The sequence below is a fragment of the Sus scrofa genome, chromosome 6 (assembly GCF_054392235.1).
Source record: "Sus scrofa isolate SSC_HxYL_T2T_F1_AM1 chromosome 6, Sscrofa_HxYL_maternal_Yorkshire_Landrace_v2.0, whole genome shotgun sequence".
NCBI lineage: Eukaryota > Metazoa > Chordata > Mammalia > Artiodactyla > Suidae > Sus > Sus scrofa.
Window position 1 is genome coordinate 172,080,362 of NC_139388.1, and position 18,341 is coordinate 172,098,702.

At 62.2% G+C, this 18,341-nt stretch overlaps 1 protein-coding gene across 50 annotated transcripts in view; it reads right to left on the reverse strand.

Moving 5' to 3' along the window:
* Positions 1-18,341, reverse strand: part of PTPRF (protein tyrosine phosphatase receptor type F) — an 87,095-nt gene that overhangs the window by 43,118 nt on the left and 25,636 nt on the right. For 39 of the 50 annotated variants that reach the window (XM_021096874.2, XM_021096873.2, XM_021096860.2 and 36 more), the window contains one exon: positions 7,613-7,801. In XM_021096874.2, the coding sequence (XP_020952533.1) occupies positions 7,613-7,801 (189 nt within the window). Of the gene's footprint in view, positions 1-2,102; positions 2,121-7,601; positions 7,802-18,341 lie in introns of all 50 variants that reach the window. The other 11 variants (XM_084965249.1, XM_084965253.1, XM_084965247.1 and 8 more) reach the window with 2 other exon arrangements.

Consider the following 18,341-nt stretch of genomic DNA (forward strand, 5'->3'; position numbering starts at 1 on the left):
AGCCCCGCAGTAAAGGCTTGAGAACACTGCTGGTGAGAGCACACCCGGCAGGCTGTCTGTGCCGGGAACACCCTGGGGCACAAGCAACGCCCCGCTCCCTGGAACAAGCTGACAGACAACCACACCCACACAGGACACGGCCCAACGGACAGTTACCAACCCACAGGACACAGCCTGACAGAAGACCAGCACCTGCACACACCCGCCCTCCCACAGCCCAGGCTGGCTGACGGCCACAGCCACACAGGACGCAGACAGAGCTGCCCACCCCACCCGGATGGGTGAACAGGAGCCACAGGAAGAGGCCCCGGCCCCCGGGGTCTGAGCTATAGCCCCTTCACTGCCTGACAGCCCTCGCCTACCACTCAGGCTGGGGGCAGCAGGAGGGGCCCTGAACACCCAGCGGGCTGGGAGCTGGAAGAGAGGGATGCCCAGGGTGGGCCCGGATACAGAGAGGAGGAAGGGGGCTGGCCTGCTCGGCGGTCCTGGCCTCAGCCCTCCCCGCTAGCATCAGGGAGCACGAGGGCCCAGGGCCCGTGCCAAATACCCATCTCCTGCGAGAAGAGCCCCGACGGGCACCCAAAAGGTCATGTGTATGGGATGGATGGACGCTGTCACAGAAAAATGTTCATCCAAGCAGGTGGGGGGGTCAGGCCCTGGGCCGGGGGGACGGGGCTGCATGAAGGTCAGTCAGCTCAGCTGGGGGGCAGCTGGTGCCATGGCGGGAGCAGGAAGCAGAACCTGGGTGGGCTCCCTGCTGGAGGAGGAGGCTCCCGGCGCCCAGAGCCAGGACTGGTCAGGGACCCCACACCGACCCTGGGCCTGCTGCCACAGAAACTCTCAAGTCTGGAATCAACACCAAGAGCCAGCGGCGGGGCACTGAGGCATCAGTGCAGGCTGAGAGGATGGCTGGGTCGGGGGGGATCTGGGGCGGGAGTCCTGTCCGGGGCGGGGCGTGGGGGGGACGGCCAAGGCGCTCCACAGGGAAGCAGCTCCTCTGGAAGGGCTCCCCTCAGCCCATCTTGTCCCGAGAGCAGCGTGGCCCTGAACTGTCTAGACGTACCCAAGGACACTGAGCAGTGGGCAGGCAAGGATGCGAATAAACACCTTATGGGAGTAAAACCGTCTTACACAGGGTCTGCTCTGGGCCAGACACGGTCCAGTCCCCTTCCTCTCCGCTAAGCCTCAGACCCCATGCGGTGCGGCTCTGGCCCAACTGAAAGAGGAGGAGGCAGAGCTCTGAGAGCACAACCCCGCTGCTAAGGCCACAGAGGGGGAGTCGAACGTGAACCCTGACCTTTGAGTCCCGTCTGGGCTTCGGACCCCAGAATGCAGGGCCCTGCTGCAATGGGGCGGATGGGTCAGGGGTCACATGACCTAGGATCCTGTTTATTTCTGTTGTCATCCAGCCACTAATGTCACTTGTTTTTTTTTCCTTTTGAGGGCCATACCTGCGGCATACGGAAGTTCCTGGGTCAGGGACTGAACCCAAGCTGCCGCTGCTAGCCTACACCACAGCTGCCGATCCTTAACCCACTGGGCCACAGTGGGAACTCTAACACTAAAGTCTTAAGTGCACGTTCCCCCTGGTGTGTGCCGGGCTGAGGGATTTACGGGGAGAGCCTCCTTCTGCTACAGGGCTGGGATGCTCAGGGAGACTTAGCAATAACTGCGGGCCCCACGGAAAGGAGGTTTTTGGGAGGGAAGGCAAGCCTTGGTCCTGCTCCCCCCCCCACCCGTCTCGGGGAGACTTTCCATCTCCGGCCAGACTTGAGGGGCGAGCTTGACTCTCCTGCAGGAACCAACAGAGTCTCTTCTGGGGGCCCGGCCGAGAAGGCCTGGGCAGTTGGGCTTCTAGCTCCAGGGCAGGGATCAGAGTATCTCCACAACCCAGACCTGCAATGGATGAGTCCACAGGAGGGGGTGACTGAGCGTGGAAGCGTGTGGTGGCCGGTGGTGTCGAGGGGCCAGAGCTGGAGATGAGGAGGCTGGAGGGGTCGGGATGGGGATGGGGGAGGTGACGGACCGGACGGGACGGGATGGAGTGGTGGTGACGGCAGTGGGAGGCGTGGCGTGGCGAGATGCACGGACAGCATTCTTACCTCTGATTGGTGAACCACCTGGCGAGGTAATTTGAATGCAAATAAGATCAGAGAGAAGCATTAGTACAAAAGGAAGGAAAGCCACAAACAAGCCAAACCAGATAAAATAAAACACGAGAGAGGGCCTTAAATACACAGAGAAACTGAGGCCTGGCTCAGGCAACCGCAGGTGATGTGTGAGCAAGCACGAGGCTGAGTGTGGGCGAAGCCGTGTTCCCCGGGGCCCTGGCGCTGTTCTGAGGAGGGGGCGGGAGGCTGACAGAAATCAGGACGTGAGCTGGGGTTCCTGCAGGCTCCGCTGGCTGAGGTCAGTGGCGGGGGAGGCCGAGGAAAGAGTTTGTAACCTGCTCGGCAGGGCCCCTAAATTCCACAGGGGTGGAGGATTTCAAACAGGGCACTTGCCAAAGCAAAGTGGGGCCTTTAGGCAGACAGACGGAGGGGCTGGAGGGAGGGCTGGCCTCAGGCCACCAGCAGCCCAGCCCCCCCAACACAGACACCTGCCCCCTACGCAGACCCCCTGCAAAGCCACCTCAACCTTGCTAAGAACCGAGTAACTGCAGCGTCCCCCCAGCTGACTGGTGACAGCCAGAGGCCAGGTCCCCACCCACCATGTTCAGTGTCTCGTCACCCTAGGAGTCAGCAGCCAAGGGGGCCAGAGGTTCACCCTCCAAATACCTGGTGTGGGGCTACTCTGGGGTCTGGACAGGCTCCCTTCCCAACAGGCTTTTCTTCCGCCACTGCCCCACCCCAGGCCGGTCCATGCTGCCCCTCTCTGCCCATTTCCGGGGGAGAGAGCGTGAACAAACACTACCTCCTCGAAGCCGACAGCACGCACTTAGGAGGACTTAGCCACCCTGGCAGGAAAGAGGAAGCCGAGGCGGAGGAGCATGAAGTGACCCCCCCAAAGCCCAAGGTCACTGACAGCTTATGAGGTGGCAGGAATGAACCAGGTCTGGTTCCCAGCCTTCCCCCTGGACCAGGCTGCCTCCTGCAGAGGCTGGAGAGCCGGCAAAGGCAGCTGCCGGGACCTGGGCTGTGGGTGAGGCCTGTCTAGAAAAACCCATCATCCTGGAGATCCTCCGAGCACGGTTCTTGAACCTTCGGGGTCCCTGAGGCCCTTCCAGGGGCTCCACAAGGTCAAAAGCACTTCCGTAATATTAGGAGGTGTGTTTTTCCTTTTTCACTCTTGTTCTCTCATGGACATGCAGTGGTGTTTTCCAGAAACTTCAGGACATGTGCTACTGCAAGAGACCAAATGCAGAAGCAGCTATGGGAATCCAGCTGTCTTCTATTAAACCCCAAATTAAAGAGATTTGTAAAAGGGTAAAACGGGGCCACTCTTCTCACTAAATGCTTTTGTTTCGCAAAGTATAATTATTTTTCATTAAAAAAATGTTGTTTATGTTAACATGTAATGGGTTTTTAAGTTATTTTAAAGTGGATTAATAAATATTTAAAATCTTCTCAGCCTTAATATCTAATACGGCAAATATTGATAGATAAAACCCACACCAGCAAAAGCTCTTGGAGGTCCCCTGATATGTACAATCAGAGGGTCCAAGACCAAAAAGTCCACACCACTGATCTATTCCTACAGGCCAGGCCTGACCCGGGAGCTGGAGGGGAAGGGGGCAGGGGTGGCGGCACAAACGCTTCACGACAGGGACCCCCTAGCTTCTGGCCTCAGCTCTTCCGCAACCCACCCCGCTGAGGGACAAGTCTCTGAGCCTCTTGGCACAGTCGTTTCCCCACCAAACTGAAAGAAGAATTTGTCTTTTCCACTTCCCGAGGCGGGTGTGGGAGACCGGAGGGTGTGTTCAGATGAAGGGAGCGGACGGGCCCTCCCGGCAGACGGCGGGGGCTGGAGCGGGGGCGGCAGCCCCAGGCCACTGCGGAGCCCTCGCTGCACTTCCCTCAGGGCCCATCCACCAGGCCCCGATGCTGGCACCTTGGCTCAGATCTCTGAGTGGGCAGCGGACAGGGTGGGTCAAGTGATGCTCTGTGGTGACGGGATGCTGGCACCCACACTCAGGCACTGGGAAGAGTGAGCAAGGGGCTGTCGCCAGCACCCTGTCCAGGCTTGGCAGGTCAGCCTGGCCCCCTGCTCCAGGGATGCAGCCTACTCCGGACTGGTTTCCACACTTCCCGAGCTCATGCCGGTTCCTCCGGGGTCCACACTGGGTTTCAAGCTCAGATCCTCCAAGAGGCTCTGGTTGTGGCGGCAGGTGACACCCCTCCGGGGAAGAAGAAAGCATCTGCCGAGCATGTCTCGCCCGGGGCCGCGCACGCTGCCGACTGCTCTCCTCTCCAGCTCCTGCTCCGGGGTGTGCCCTGGTGACACGTGCTGGCGCTCAGCCTGCAGACGCCCAAGGAGTTCTGGTGCTGGTTGGGGAGGGCCCGAGGTCCAAAGAGGATGAGCCTGTGGCGCTCTGGGGCTCCCCAGGGCCCAGGTTTGGTGGATGTGCTAGAAAGCCCCTGGATGCCGTCCCGGGGGAGTTCCCCAGCCTGGGATCGCCGCGTGACCGCAGGGGACTCCCTAACTCAGCTGTTAGGTAGACATGACAGTCTCTGCATGTCCTACTTCTCAGGGTTGCAGGAGAGTCAAGTGCAACCAAAGGCAGGAAAGCACTTCGTCCACTGTCGGCGATGCGGAAACCATGAGGCCCCCGTAAAAGCCGAGTGCTCGGGGGCCCGGTTCCGCTCCATCAGGGATGCCCCTGTCTTTATGTGCAGGGAACAGCTCCAGACCCTTCTAAACCGTAGCAGGACAAGGGCAGCAGCTACTGGGTCAAAGACCAGGGCCAGGGTCAAGCAGCGACAGGGGCGCATCCTGTCCGGTACTGAGGAGGTGAGTTGACTCCGGCCCCTTGGGTGCCATCCCAGGAGCTGGACGCTGGGCCCACGACCCTGAGGTCACAGCTTCCAGGTGGCAGAAAAGGTCAAACAGGAAGTCCTCCCCGGACCCTGCATGCGGGGGAATGAACATCGGTCTGCAAGGACAGTGCTCAAAGGTCGCCCTCGGGCCATCACCATCAGGGCTCAGAGATTCCTGACCCACAGCCAGGCTTCTGCTAGGCATCTGGGCGGGCGGCTCAGAGGGGAGCCCACCCCAGGCCCTCCCTGCAGAGTTCCCGAACTAAGGGAGCAGAGCTGGAGCCAGATGGTGACACCACAAGGCAACGTAAGACCACAGGCAGAGAACGGGGAGCTTTGCGTTCTGTGAACGTGAGCAGAGGGGGAGGCTGCGGTCAGGGGCTCAATGCAAGTAGGGGAGAGGCCGGGGCCCGAGAGGTCTGCTCACGGAGCCCTCGTCGTACGGCCGATGGTCACCGACAGCTCTCACTGCCACTGGCTCACGTAGCTCTTGCTCTAAGACCTTTGCAAAAATGAGGAAACCGAAGCTCAAAGGAGTTAACGTCAGTGAGGCCACAGTGCTCGTAAGTGGTGCAGCTGCGACCTGATGCGATAAAGCTGGAGACGTGAGCCGGGCGAGTGCGAGCGGGGCTCTGTGCGCCTGTTCAGGAGCCTGCACCTGACCAGGGAGGCAGCGAGGCGCCACGGAGGTTGGCAGAGCACCAAGCGCGCAAGCAGGAAACTGCCAGTGCTGCAGGATGGAGAGCCAGCAGGCAGGGAGAGCCGTGTTTGGTGACCAGGGATGCAGCCGAGGCAGTTGAAAAAGGAACAGGGACCGATTCAAGAGCCCTATGGGGGACAAATCAAGAGGCTCTGCTGGTTCCTTATATGGACTAGGAGCTGGGGTGTCTCCTAGGTTTCAGGTTAGAGGGGTGCCCGTCACAGGGCAGGGCTGTTTGGAAAGGAAGTCACCACCCATCACGGTCAGGGTGCCACCCAGAGGCAGGTGGGTTTTTGAGTCTAGGCCTCCAGCAAGATGTCTGGGTTAGAGAGACAGACCTGGGGACTGCAGGCATGCAGACGGCACAGGTGAACTGGTCTGGGCAAGGGCTCCCAGGCTCCCTGGCTGGAGAGACGAGCAGAAGGGGCTGCAGGGCAGACGGGGCAGGGGCAGGGAGCTAAGGGAATGTGGAAGAGAGTGGCTGAGAGGGCCGGAGGGGTGCTGGCGGCTGCTGGGAGGCCCAGGAGGCCTCACAGCATCCAGCGGAGTCCTGGGCGGGAGCCGACTCACAGGGCCTTGAATGGGTGGCACAGAGCCCGGTACACAGCAAGCGCTACATAAATACTTAAAGAACGAACGCGTGACACAGTGTGCCTTCCCAGAACTGCTGCCACAGACAGTCAGCGCCGTTCTAGGCGGAGGCCAGGCCTGCAGGGAGGACCACCTGGCTGCCTGGGGAGCCTGCCCAGGGGCCGTAGGGACACGCAGAGGAGCCGGAGCGTGGCGGCCGCTGTGCCGCCCTGGGCAGCGGCCGCAAACACTGGCGGACCGTTTCCTGCCTTGATTATGGCTGTTTTAATTAACTGCGCTACAGCTGCCTCCATCTTGTTGAGTTTTAATTAAATTAAATGAGCTAACACTTCGTAGGCTGTCTCAGGCGGCCGTGGCTGGGGCCAGAATCCTGCCCCCGCTGGGCGGCTCATCTCTCCCTCCTCCCCTGGGCGCTGCGGGGGTGCCCACCATGCGGAAATTGGTGAGGAGGGGCTGGCACCCCAGGGACTGGCGGGGCGCCACTGAGGCCTGCAGGGCCCTGAAGGGAGCAGAGTCACGTCCTCCACTGCAGTGTGGACACCACAGCTGATGGGCAGCAGGGGCTCTGGCTGGGGCTGGCCCTCCTGCCCGGGGCCCCACATCCCATAGGTAGCAGGAGGGTTTCTGGACTAGGGTCTATCAGTCCAGCCCATGCTGGTGGCAGATGCAGAACTGGAGCTAAGCTGATTCCGAGGCTCCTTTGCCGCCTGCTCTGTTCCCACAAAAACGGAATCAATTATCCTGGCGGGAGCCTCGCAGGCAGATCGATCAACGGGGCGACACCTCCTGCCCGGTCACAGCGGCATCTTTGCTCAGGGGCTCCAAGAGGGCTCAACTGAGACATGCAGAGGACACAGGTGGCCCTGGTGGCTGGGGGATGGCAGTAAGTCCCCCAGCTGCAAGCCCCCAAGGTCCAGCCTTTTGAAGCCTGATGAATCAGGCATCTCTGGCCTCTTTCCCTGCCGTCTGGAGAAGCAAACAGAAGCATCGTCCAGGCGGCCTCTCAGGCCGGGCTCCAGGGCGGGTGGAGGATGAAGGCCCAGAGTACCTTTGCGGAGCCCCATGCCAGGCTGTGAACCACACTGGTGCCTCATGGGGCAGAGCTGGACTGAAATCTGGAGTCTGACGGTCCCGGGAGGGTGAGCATCGCGGACGACCAGCCCTCGCTGCTAAGCTCGCTTCCCAGGTCGGCCTGGTGGGCCTAGAGCAACCCTGGCCCACCCACCAGGCGCCCTCAGCCCAGCCCTGGAAGGCCCCAGGCACCCATGCCCCGGAGCGAAGGCCGCGCTGGGTTCTGGCCTTTCCTGCCGTCTGCGCGGCCCCTTGACCCTCACCCTGTGCTCACCTGAACGCAGCTGCTTGATGCGGCCGTTGCTCGTGGCAGGGTCCACAGGGAGGAAGTCCTTGAACCAAGAGATCTCAGGGTCGGGATTCCCGCCCGCAGCGCACAGCATGGTGGCCGTGCGCGCCTTCTCCACCACCTTCAGCTGAGGCCCCATGTCGATGGAGGGGAACCCGGGGGGCAGCTGTTCCTCTGCAGACAGAGAGCAGATGTGCACGTGAGGGCTGGCACTGCCTGCCCGCTCGGACTGCCCTGATTCCCAGAGCGGCTGGGACCCTGCAGGCTCTTCTCTCCCCGACCTGGAAGCACGAAGCCTACCTCCCATGAGGAACCAGAGTCCCGAGCGCCGCGGCTCAGGCCTGTCCTTCCCAGGGCCCAGGAGCTGCAGTGGGGCCCAGCCTGTCCCGTCAGGGTTTCCAGGTTTCAGAAGCAATGCCTCAGACTGCAGGCATGACAACATATCTCTCTGGACCCTGGGAAAACGTGGATCGAAGCCCTCCTGCCCACAGCGGGAAGTGCTACAGGGACGGGAGGTGCCAGGGAGCCCAGGGCTCATGCAGCGGCATCAAGAGCGCCAACGCAGTGGGAAGGCTCCGCATGCTGTCCTGGCCCTGCTCACTTGCCTGCATGCGCACTGTCCCCTCCCTGCCTGCCTGCATCCAGCCTTCGGCTCGACCCCGGGGCAGAGCCCCATGTCACAGCCTGTGTCTGGCCCTGACTCTCGGCAGCCCCTGCTCTACCAATGACCCACCTTCGACCCCACCCTCGCCCTCCTCCCTGACCCTCCTCCCTCCCTTGGTCTTGATCTTGGGACCCAGGCTCAGGCCTCAGGACCATGGCTGAGCTTGTGGAGGCTGAAGACATTTTCAAAAGCCCCAAGAGGACACCAGAAGCTGATGAGGAGGCAAAACCCCTCCCCGGCTGCCTGCTCCCAGCTTCCCAGGGGCTGGTGGCTCACGGGGGAGTCACTGCCCCGGGAACAGGAGCGGCCTCAGCAGGACACTACTGGCCTCACTGCACGTGGACACGGGTGTCGGCCCTGATGGGGGAGGGGATGCAAGGCTGCCCCCTCACACCCTTGAGAGCACCAGGGGCTGGCAGCACAGACGCTAGACTAGCGCAGACCAAGTGGGGCTCCTGCCTCCACCTCTAACTAGCTCTGCGACCTGGGAGTGTTCCTGGTCCTCTCCGTGTGTCCACTGCCATCCTCAAACCGGGTTCAAGTGCCCTCCGTTTAAAGCCACCACAAAGACCACGTCCTGTGAGACAACAAGGTGCTGGAGAGGGTGACACAGAGTCCACACCCGGTGACTATCGGCTGGCGTCACTGTTATAACTAGTAAGGGCTGGGCCACTGGGGCAGACAGGGGCCAAACTCGGGCCTGGGTCCCCCTTTTCCGTGCTGCGTGGCGAGGCCCTCCCTGCCAGAAGCAAACGACAGAGCGAGTGTGAGAATTTGGCAGAGCCCTGCAGCAGTGTGGATGCCAGGCACACCCCCTGGGGGCAGGGAGACCTGTCCTTGGTGAGTATCCGGGGAGGGAGCGGGGCTCCACGATGGCAGAGAGCGAGAGACCAGCTCCACTCCCATCCCCCCTCTCAGGCCCAGCACAAGATGAGCGTGTGGGGACACACGCTGAGGTCAGGCTGCTGTGCCAGGCAAAAGGCAAGTGGCATCCTCAGAAGGAAAGACGGGAGAGGCTGGCAGGGCTGGTCCTCCCTGAGACTCTCAGAGACCCCGGGGGACTGGCTGGGGCGGGCCGGGGAGAAGCTGGAGGAGCCCCAGCAGGGAGGGGTAAGATAGCCCCCTATGTGCTGCCACATCCTAGGGGGCGCTCTGCCAAGGCTCCAGCTACCTGGGCGTCCCTGAGGGACTGTGGCCCTGTCAGGAGAGGGAGGGTCTCAGGCTGGGGAGCAGGAGGACTCCCCGCCCGGCCTCGCCTCCCCAGCTTCTCCCAGTGGCTGGCGGAACACTTCCCCACCTGCAGCCCTATAAATTCCAGACAGGAACCCTGTGTCTCCTTGGCTGTAAATATGATCCCACAGCGTCCTGACTTTTACCTCTGATTTTTAAAAGGAAAATGTTAACAGTGGCAAGAAAAGGGAGGATGAAAATGAAGCAGTAATTTTGCTTTGAACCCAAACTGCTCTAAAAAGCTGTCTCCAAAAAAAGAACACTCAAATTACAATCAGAAAATAATTAAAACAAAAAACAAACAAAAAGCCAAAAATCAAACAAACGAAAAGAAAATGAAACAGGGCTTGAGACGCACTGAGCAGGGGAAAAGCTTCCTCTGGTCCTGCTGCCACTTGCTTTTACAGGAAGGCCCAGGCAGGGTTCTCCGCTTCCACCCTCCCTGCCCAGCCAGGGGTGGGGGCCCGCTCAGGGCTTCTGGAGCTATCCTAGCCCACCAGGGCGCCAGTCCAGTTCTCCCCAGACCTCAGTCCTATCTTCTCAGCCCTCCTGAGCAATGGAGAAGGAAGGGCGGGGAGCAGGGCCTGCCAGAGTTGGGGCCCAGGAGTCAGCCGGCCCCCATCGCTACCCGCAAGGTGCTGACGGAGGAGAAGGGAAGAAGTGCAAACACCTGCAGCCCTGTGTCCTGGGAATCTACTCTGAATTCCTAACACGGGGGAAGTCTTTGGGATTTGTGCCAAATTAAGGACAATTAATTTTCCTGCCTCAATTACCGTGCCCTCAATGGCTCCGTCCTTGGCTCAGATCATCCCTCAGGCACAGCCGCCAGAGCCTAAAACTGGCATGTGTGCGGAGCCGTCCGTAAAACAGCAGGACCCAAAAAGCCAGTCCCTTGTGCCAACTAGGTTTTCAGGCACAATTCGGAAGCCTGCAGTTCTGTACCTCCGGGAGGGGAGCGGAGGACTCCAGCCCCTTGGGAGTGACCTGACTCTGCCTTCTATGCCGGGGCGGGCGGGGGTGTGCGTGGGGGGGGGCTCTCTCCAGCACACTCAAACCTAGCCAAGGACAGCAGCCACTTACGGACTCCCCGAGAGCGTCTGGCCAAGCTAAGCCCTGGGCAGGCTGGTGTTCACTGACCCGCGATCAGACGGTCAACACTCACCACCTTCTCCTCCCCCATCCCCAGGAGGCACCGGAGCGGGGGCCACTGGAGCCTGAACCACTCGGGCTAAGGACCAGAGCAAATTCCTCAGGCTGACATCACACGATCACTGCAAACCCATCAACAGCAAGGAAAACAGACCCAGATATGAGGGATAAAGGTTAGGTGTACGAGTTCCAGATACCGCGTTAAAATGCTTCACAAAATGATTTAATCTTTACCGAAACTATGTGAAGTGTATGCGCAAATGGCGGAGTCTACGGACCTGCCCAAGGCCGCAGAGTTAAGCGGAGGCGGGGCTGGGATGAGGCCAGGTGGTGGGACCCCACGCCTGGCAGGGTGAGGGCGCCGGCGGCCCCCTCCTGCCCCCATGCTATGCCCCCTGCCGGCGGCGGCGCTCGCATTTACTGCCACACGAACCCGACCGGCCCCTACACGTGGCCACCCGCGGCTCCCCATCCACGTTCCAACACCCGAGGGTGCGGGCGAGGCCGAGTCCCCTCCACACCGGTCCTCAGGGCGGAGGGACTGCGGCGGGCGCGCCAGGGGAAGAAGGGTCCCTCCCACCTCGGCCGCCGGGTAACCATGGCAACGGCGGAGAGCGGGCCGCGGCGGAAAGGCGGCGCATGCCGCGTCCATGCGGGCGGGCGCGCATCCGCGGTCCGAGCCGCGGCCGCCCCTCCCGCCCTCGCCTGGGTGGAGTCGCAGCGCCCTTTCCCAGGACCCCGCTCCGCAAGCAACTCCAGGGAGCCCAGCTTCCTTCCTGCTCACCCGCGGCGGAGCTGGGAGCTGGGGGCCGCCCCCTGAGTGCGCACACAGCGCGGGGACGTCTCTACACCTGCCTGGCAGCCTCAGCGCCGGGCTTCCGCAGTGTCTGTCCCTCTGGGGCCCAGGTCCATCCATCCTCTGATAAAAGCATCCCCGCGATGGAAAGAGAAACCCACGGGGACTTTAGGGCACCTCCGAGGTACCCGGGAGCCCGAGTGTCTACAGCCGTTTGTGGATTCTGCCTGCACACACATGTAGGGCGCACACATTCCCCAGGGTCTGGGCGCCCAGATCTGCGTACCTGCGGTGGGTACACACGTGCGCACTGAAGTGCGCTGGTCTTTATAGATCCTGCAGTGGGAACCCTGCGACCCCCACAGAGCAGAGGAAGGTGACGGGGGCGGGGGGGGGGGTCCTAAGGAGGTGGGTGTTGGGAACCGGAGGCTCAGAGAGGGCGAAGAGCTCGGTTGCGGTCCCACAGCAGCACGGGAGCTGGATCTGTTAGACTCCACAGCTCCCCGGCTATCTTGGTGGCTTCCTGGAGAAGGAGGAGGGAGCTGCGGGAGTAGCAAACACTCGAGCAGGAGAGGCAGGGAGAGCTTGCTGGGGGAAGGGAAGGAGGGGCTGCCTGAGTAAGGCTGTGGGGGGTGGGGAGACAGAAAGGAAGGTGAGGCTGGTTGGAGCCGGGGCCTGATGGATGAGGCTAGGGTGGGGGTGGACAGGCCGGCTGCAGGGCCTGGGGGAGGGAGGCTGCGGGGGGACCCCCACAAAGCACACACAGGTCTCTTTGTCCAGCTCAGCCTGGGATGCCTGTGGCGGAGTCTGGATCAGAGGGAGGGGGCTGCACCAGGGAAGCGGACAGATGGAGACGCCTTGCGGGGTCCCGGAGCGGGCAGCACCGTCTGTCAGCACGAACTTCTCACCCGTGTTTACCCGGCTTCCTGGCGTCTCTGTGCACACGCAGGCACACACATACAAGGGCTCCCTGGGGTGGCACCGTCTGTAGGCCTGACCCCTCCCCGGTGCCTGAGTGTGGGGCCCGGGCTCACCCCATCTCTGAACACAGACACCTAGATACAGGCACAACCTGGGACCCCCAGAGATCTACATGGAGAAAGAGACAGGTGCAAAAATAGAAACCTACGTGTGTGTGTGTGGAGGGGCACCTGCAGTGACGAGCACCTGTGGCAAGAGACTCACACAGGCAGATCCAGAGGGAGTGCAGGCAGAGGCGCGGAAACACACAAGTGGAGACCCGCAGAGCCGCGTATGCCGAGGCACGTGTCCCTGGAGACGCATGCAGGGACAGAGCCGGGAAACGCAGCCGTGCAGAGACGCAAGCGGAGACCTGGTGGGAAGTGGGGCTGCTGGTTCCCCCAGCCTTTATGCACACCCAGGAAACCAAGGCCGCCTCAGGCCCTGCCCTTGAGGCAGCTCCCTCCTGAGCAAGGTCAGGGCTAAGACACCCCGTAGCAGGTGGGAAGGCAGCTTCAGACTTGCAGGCTCCCACACTCTCCCAGAGCCCCACCCTGTCCTCAGGCTTCCAGGCAGTAAGGGGGGCCGGGGGAGCCTTGGGCTCCCTTCACAGCTTTCACTCTTGATTTTCAGCTTTTTCTAAGAGAAAACTCCCACCTCTTCTAGCACTCAGATTTCATCAAACTTGGCATCTTAAAAGCCTGTTTTGTTTTTGAATCTGAGCTGTTTGGGGCCTGTCGGCAGCGGCAGCACAAGCTAGCCGAGAAGAGGGGAGCAGCCAGGCAGCCATGGCCTCCCCCTCCCAGCTGCCACCTCCAGGGCTTCCCTGGCGCCTCGCAGGGCCCTACTCAGCCTGGCTGGTGGGGCCTCCCCCCCACACGCAGCCAGGTGAACCCGAGGACGGGCCCCGGGGTGGCATCCTACCCCTTCTCCAGCCTCCCAGCCCTGACCCACGCTGGACTCCCCTTCTGGTGTTCCCCGCCTCGGTTCTACTCCAGAAAGATTCTTTCGGTCCCTCTACCCCACAAGGTTCAGGCCCAGTCCCTTCAGACCGCTTCAGACCACTGAGAGCCTCCCACTCACTCTTCAGGTCCCTGCAGCCCAGCTGCCACCCCCGCAGCTTCCTGCCAGCCAGCCTGCTCCCCAAGGTCAGCCCCAACTCCACGGAGCCAAGTCCAAAGGACGCGTCTCAGCAGTCGTCCTGCCTGACCTGGAGACAGCACCCACCCCGCCGACCCAACCTGCTCCTTCGCACTCTTTGGAGTTTCCTGGCTTCCAGGGACTTGCCCGACCTCTCAAGAGGTCAAGGTCGTCTCCTCCTCACCAGATTCCCATGTGAACTCCGCCCCCAACACGAAGCGCAAGCGGCTGGGGCTCCATCTTCCGGGGCTCCATCCAGGCCCCCTTCCTCCCCCTGGGCCCGGCGCCCTGAGATGAGCCATTTCTTGCCTCAAAACGCCATCTCCACGTGTCCCTCAGAGCAGCAGGCAAACGTGAACGCGGCCTCCCCGACACCCGCCGGATGCCCGCGCACACCTGACGTGGCAGATTCCATCAGGTCCTCCTTCCAGGCCTGAATCTTGAAAAACAGCACTGCCGTCTCCCCGGCCCGGAGCCAGTGATCTAGGCTCTCCGGCCCCCCTGGTCCCCCAGGAGGCCAGGCAGGCCACCACTCTTTCTTTCTTTCTTTTTGCTTTTCAGGGCTGCACCTCGGCACATGGAAGTTCCCAGGCTAGAGATCGAATCGGAGCTGTAACTGCCGGCCTGCACCACGGCTCAGGGCAACGCCAGATCCTTAACCCACTGAGCGAGGCCAAGGGTCGAACCCACCTCCTCGTGGATCCCAGTCAGGTTTGTTAACCGCTGAGCCACAACAGGAACTCCAGGCCACCACTCTCTAAACTGCTTGTAGCCCAGTCACCCTTCCTCCTCTGGCCAGTGTCTGGGTTTGGGCCACCGCCGCCTCCGGCCTGGGCTGCAGTGCTGCCCTCACTGGTCTCCCTGTGCTCCACTCTCCACCCCCCAGGGACCTTTCTCAGCATACATTTTTATCATATCGTTCCCCTGATTCAAATCTTCTTTCCCCTGGCAACCAGAGGGAGGGGGCACCTCACCAAGGATGGGAATGTGCACACACACGGGCATTTAAAACCTCCAGCTTGGCGAACCGTTCCCAGAGCTGCTGGCTCTGCCGCGGCCCCGAGGCTGCGGGGAAAGGGAGTCGGCGAGGGGGCCGTGCACACAGCAGGGACCTGTAAGCACCTGAGACAATAGGGGGGCAAGGCTGGGCACAGGGGAGGTATCCAGTGTCACAGAAGAGGCGGGCATACTGCCTACTAGGCAGGAGGACCCACGCAGAAGGGAGTCCACTGGACCCTTGAAGACAGATCAGAGCTAGAAAAAAATGGAGGATCCCAGGTATGGAGAAACTCAGATCTGACCCTCCTGGCAATGCCCACCTACTGACACCTCTCCGACTCCTGGGGCCCAGAGCGCTCCAGGAAATGGTTGCAGAGCCTCATGAATGCAGAGTGCCGAATGCGGCTATGGCCATGATGGGGACGGGGGTGGGGGTGGGGAGAAGGACAGGTTGCAGATACCACGGTCACTGGGCAAGAAGCACCCAGGTCAAACCTCAGGGTCTATGCCTTCTGTAGACGCCAGTCAGGGAGGCGATGGGCCCAGCTTCCTCAAAACAAGCCTGTTACCCAGACAGTATGCAGGTCACAGCACGTGGGGGGCACACCCTGCCATTTAGGGAGTCTTCCTCTGCCCCGGGGTCACCCTTTACCCAGTCTCCCACCTCCCTAAGTCTGGCCTGGGCCAGGGGTAGGGAGAGGTGACTGCCTGGGAAAACACCCACCCTGAAAACAAGCTTCGGTATCAGCCCTGCTGCAGGGACGGTCCAGCCAGCCCAAGACCCCAGGGCAGGGCTGTCTGTTGCTCATCAGCCCCACGTCCCTGAGGCTCTTTCCAAAGGGCCTGCATACGGGGCTGAGTGGGTGGGGTTCAAAAGACCCTTCACCACCGCACAGTCCCAAAGCCAGCCAGGGTCAGAAGCACTGCAGAGCCCAGGGGTCCAGGCTCAGCAATGACTCCCCTACCCCAGGCACTACCCCACATACCCAACAGCTGGCCTCCCCTGGAGCCCATCCTAAACCAAGCAGGCATGACTGGGCACTCCATGTGGGCGCCTGGGTTCCTGGGCCTGTGTGGCCTGAGGGGTGTGGTCCCAGGCAGCCAGCAGGCACCAAGGCCAGGTGGGGACAGGTGGAAGGGAGCCTGCACTCAGTGGGGGGAGGGGAGGAAGAGGACAGAGTCCCGGGATCTGGGCAGGTGCCCTCTCCTTTCCGGCCTGGCTGCAGAGGAGGGGCGGTTCTCCCATAGCTCAGCCTGACTGCTCTGTCCCACGTTCATCCCTGCCCAGCTGTCCTGGCCGACCAGCAGCTCTGAGCAGGGATCCTGTGGGGTCCGAGAGACAATGAGCCCAGACAGGGCATCTCTGGCCTCCCGCAGCGTCAGACTGACCGCACACAATCAGCCCAGGCTGCCTGCTGCCCAACCCCCACCCCGCCGTACACACAGCCCATAAGGTGCACACCACCTGCCGTACCGCTCACACCCCACATAAACACTGTCTGATGCACACACAGCACGACGCGTACCACCTGCTGTGTACACCACACCCCACACACCCCGCCTGATGCACACACACATTCGTGCACACACACACACCCTGCCTCACACACAACCCATCAGGCACACACAGCCCGGGAGGCTGTAACACCACGCCACACGCTGCCTCACACACACACTGCCTCTCGGACGGCACGCAGGCACGCGCAGCACACACAGAGTGCACGTGATTTGCGTGTCCGTGACCAGAAGGCCAACGCTGCCTCCTGCGCTTGAGGCCCCCGAGCCAGGCCCCCCAGGACGGAGCCAGGGACCAGCGCAGCCCCGCTCCTCCGCCTTTTCCTCTTCCTTGGCCTCCCTCCCCGCTCTCCGCCCCACCCCTTCTCCTCCTCCTTGGCCCTTCTCGAACTTGCCCAAGTCCCCAGGGCCCTGGCCGCAGCCCCCCCCGCCCCCCCCACCTGGCCCGCTCCTGCTCAGGGGCTTTCCTGATCACTGCACCCCTGGCCAGAACCCACCGGCCCGGGCCGGGGCTCCGGGACCCTCCTGGCGCCCCCACCTCCTGGAGGGAAAGGCCAGGAAGCCAGGCCTGCCTCCCCTCCCCCTCCGGGCGAGGGAAAATGTCAGATTCCCTGTCTCCGAGGCGGCAGCGGCGGCGGCGGGTTGGAGGGGGAGTGATTCAGCCTCGAGAGTGCGGAGTGAGAAGAGCTTTTCCTGCCATTACCCGGCGAGGGAGAGGCTGGCGCGCTAATGGCTTCAATTACCACTCAGACAGGAACGCCGGGCGGCTCACCCCCAGCCAGCCTGTGCCGGGCAACCCCACCCTGTAGCCGGCCCGGGCCCAGGCGGCGGTGAGACAGCCAGCTGGGCATCCCAGGGCCGGCAGCCCTCCCTGGGAGGGGCAGTCCTGCCTGGGGAACCGGGTGCAAAGGCCACGAAGGCGGAGTGGCGTGGGGAGCTGGGCCCGGCGCCTGGCACGGCAGGGCAGGGAGCTCGGGATGGCCTTGCAGGCCTGGGCCCTTCTGGGGATGCAGCGGCCCCTCGCCTGAGCCCACGCACCCCAGGGAGCCCTCGGCCACTTCCAAGAGCCCAGCGCACGCACATGGGGCACTGCATGCAGTGTGCAGAGGGGAAGGGACTCAACTCTCATTCCCAAAGCCCAAACCAGCGGCCTCCTCTTCCCAGCCGTCCTCCCGGGAGGGGCCCTGGCTCTCTTCTGGCTGTAGTCAAACCGTCCTTTCACCCCACTGCTACACAGTCCCAGCTTCCCCGGCTGGCTCAGGAGGCCTGGCACAGTGGGCGGGGCCACTCTCCACTGGCTCTGCCCCTGGAACCTTTGAGGCCTCCCACCCTACTCCTGCCAAGCCCAGCGCCGGTCAAGGTTGCACAGACCAACATGGAAAGTCAGCATTTCACCTTCCGGGTGCTGTGTTTCAGTAGCGGGGGAGGGGGCTCGTTCAGGCCCCCAGCTCCATCCCAGCTGGGCCAGGAGCGTGGGTAGGGCCCCACACACTCCCCAAACTCAGCAGACACCTCCCACACTCAGAAGCACAAACACACCCCAGACCTCTGCGGGGAAACCCTCACCCAGGAAGGCCCCCCAGATGGACAGACCCCTACGTGCCCCTCCCCTCAGGCCCTGCAAGACCACCCCTGCCCTCCTCAACCCTTTCAAAGTCCAGGGCAATGACAGAAGGGGCCCTCAGAGGACCTGGGGAGACAGCAGGGGCCAAAACGGGTGTAGCGGCTTCGAGGGGACTTCTCTCTCAACCCTAAGAAGGAGGCTCTCCTTCCTTAACGCGAGAGCCGGAGAGATGCCCTCCGGGGGCGGGAGCCACGGCCTGGCCCTTCAGCCACCTCCTGAATGCCAGGGCAGGGCAGATGGCTCCTGCTGGGCAAAGAGCAGCAGGAGAGAGGGCTGTGCTGAAATACTTGTCTGCGGGTGGTAAGTGGGCAAACTGAGGTCAAAGGTGGCAGGGAACACCCTGAAAGCACTCAACCATCGGGGATCCTGGTCCAGGCCCTGTCCTCTAGGCTCCTGCCCCCACCATGGGAGTGGACGGTGGGGGCTGTATCATCCGGATGATGCGGGGCAGCCCAGACGCCGGGCACCGCCAGCTCACACATCTGGGCCGAAGGATGTGCTGCTTCCAGCCCAACAGCAGCGACCATTCATGCTGGAATCCAGCAAAGTGCTTCGCTACATCCTATTTAATGCTACGTAATACCTGGGCCACGCGTATCACATCTCTATTTCCAGACGGAGCAAACGAGGCTCAGAG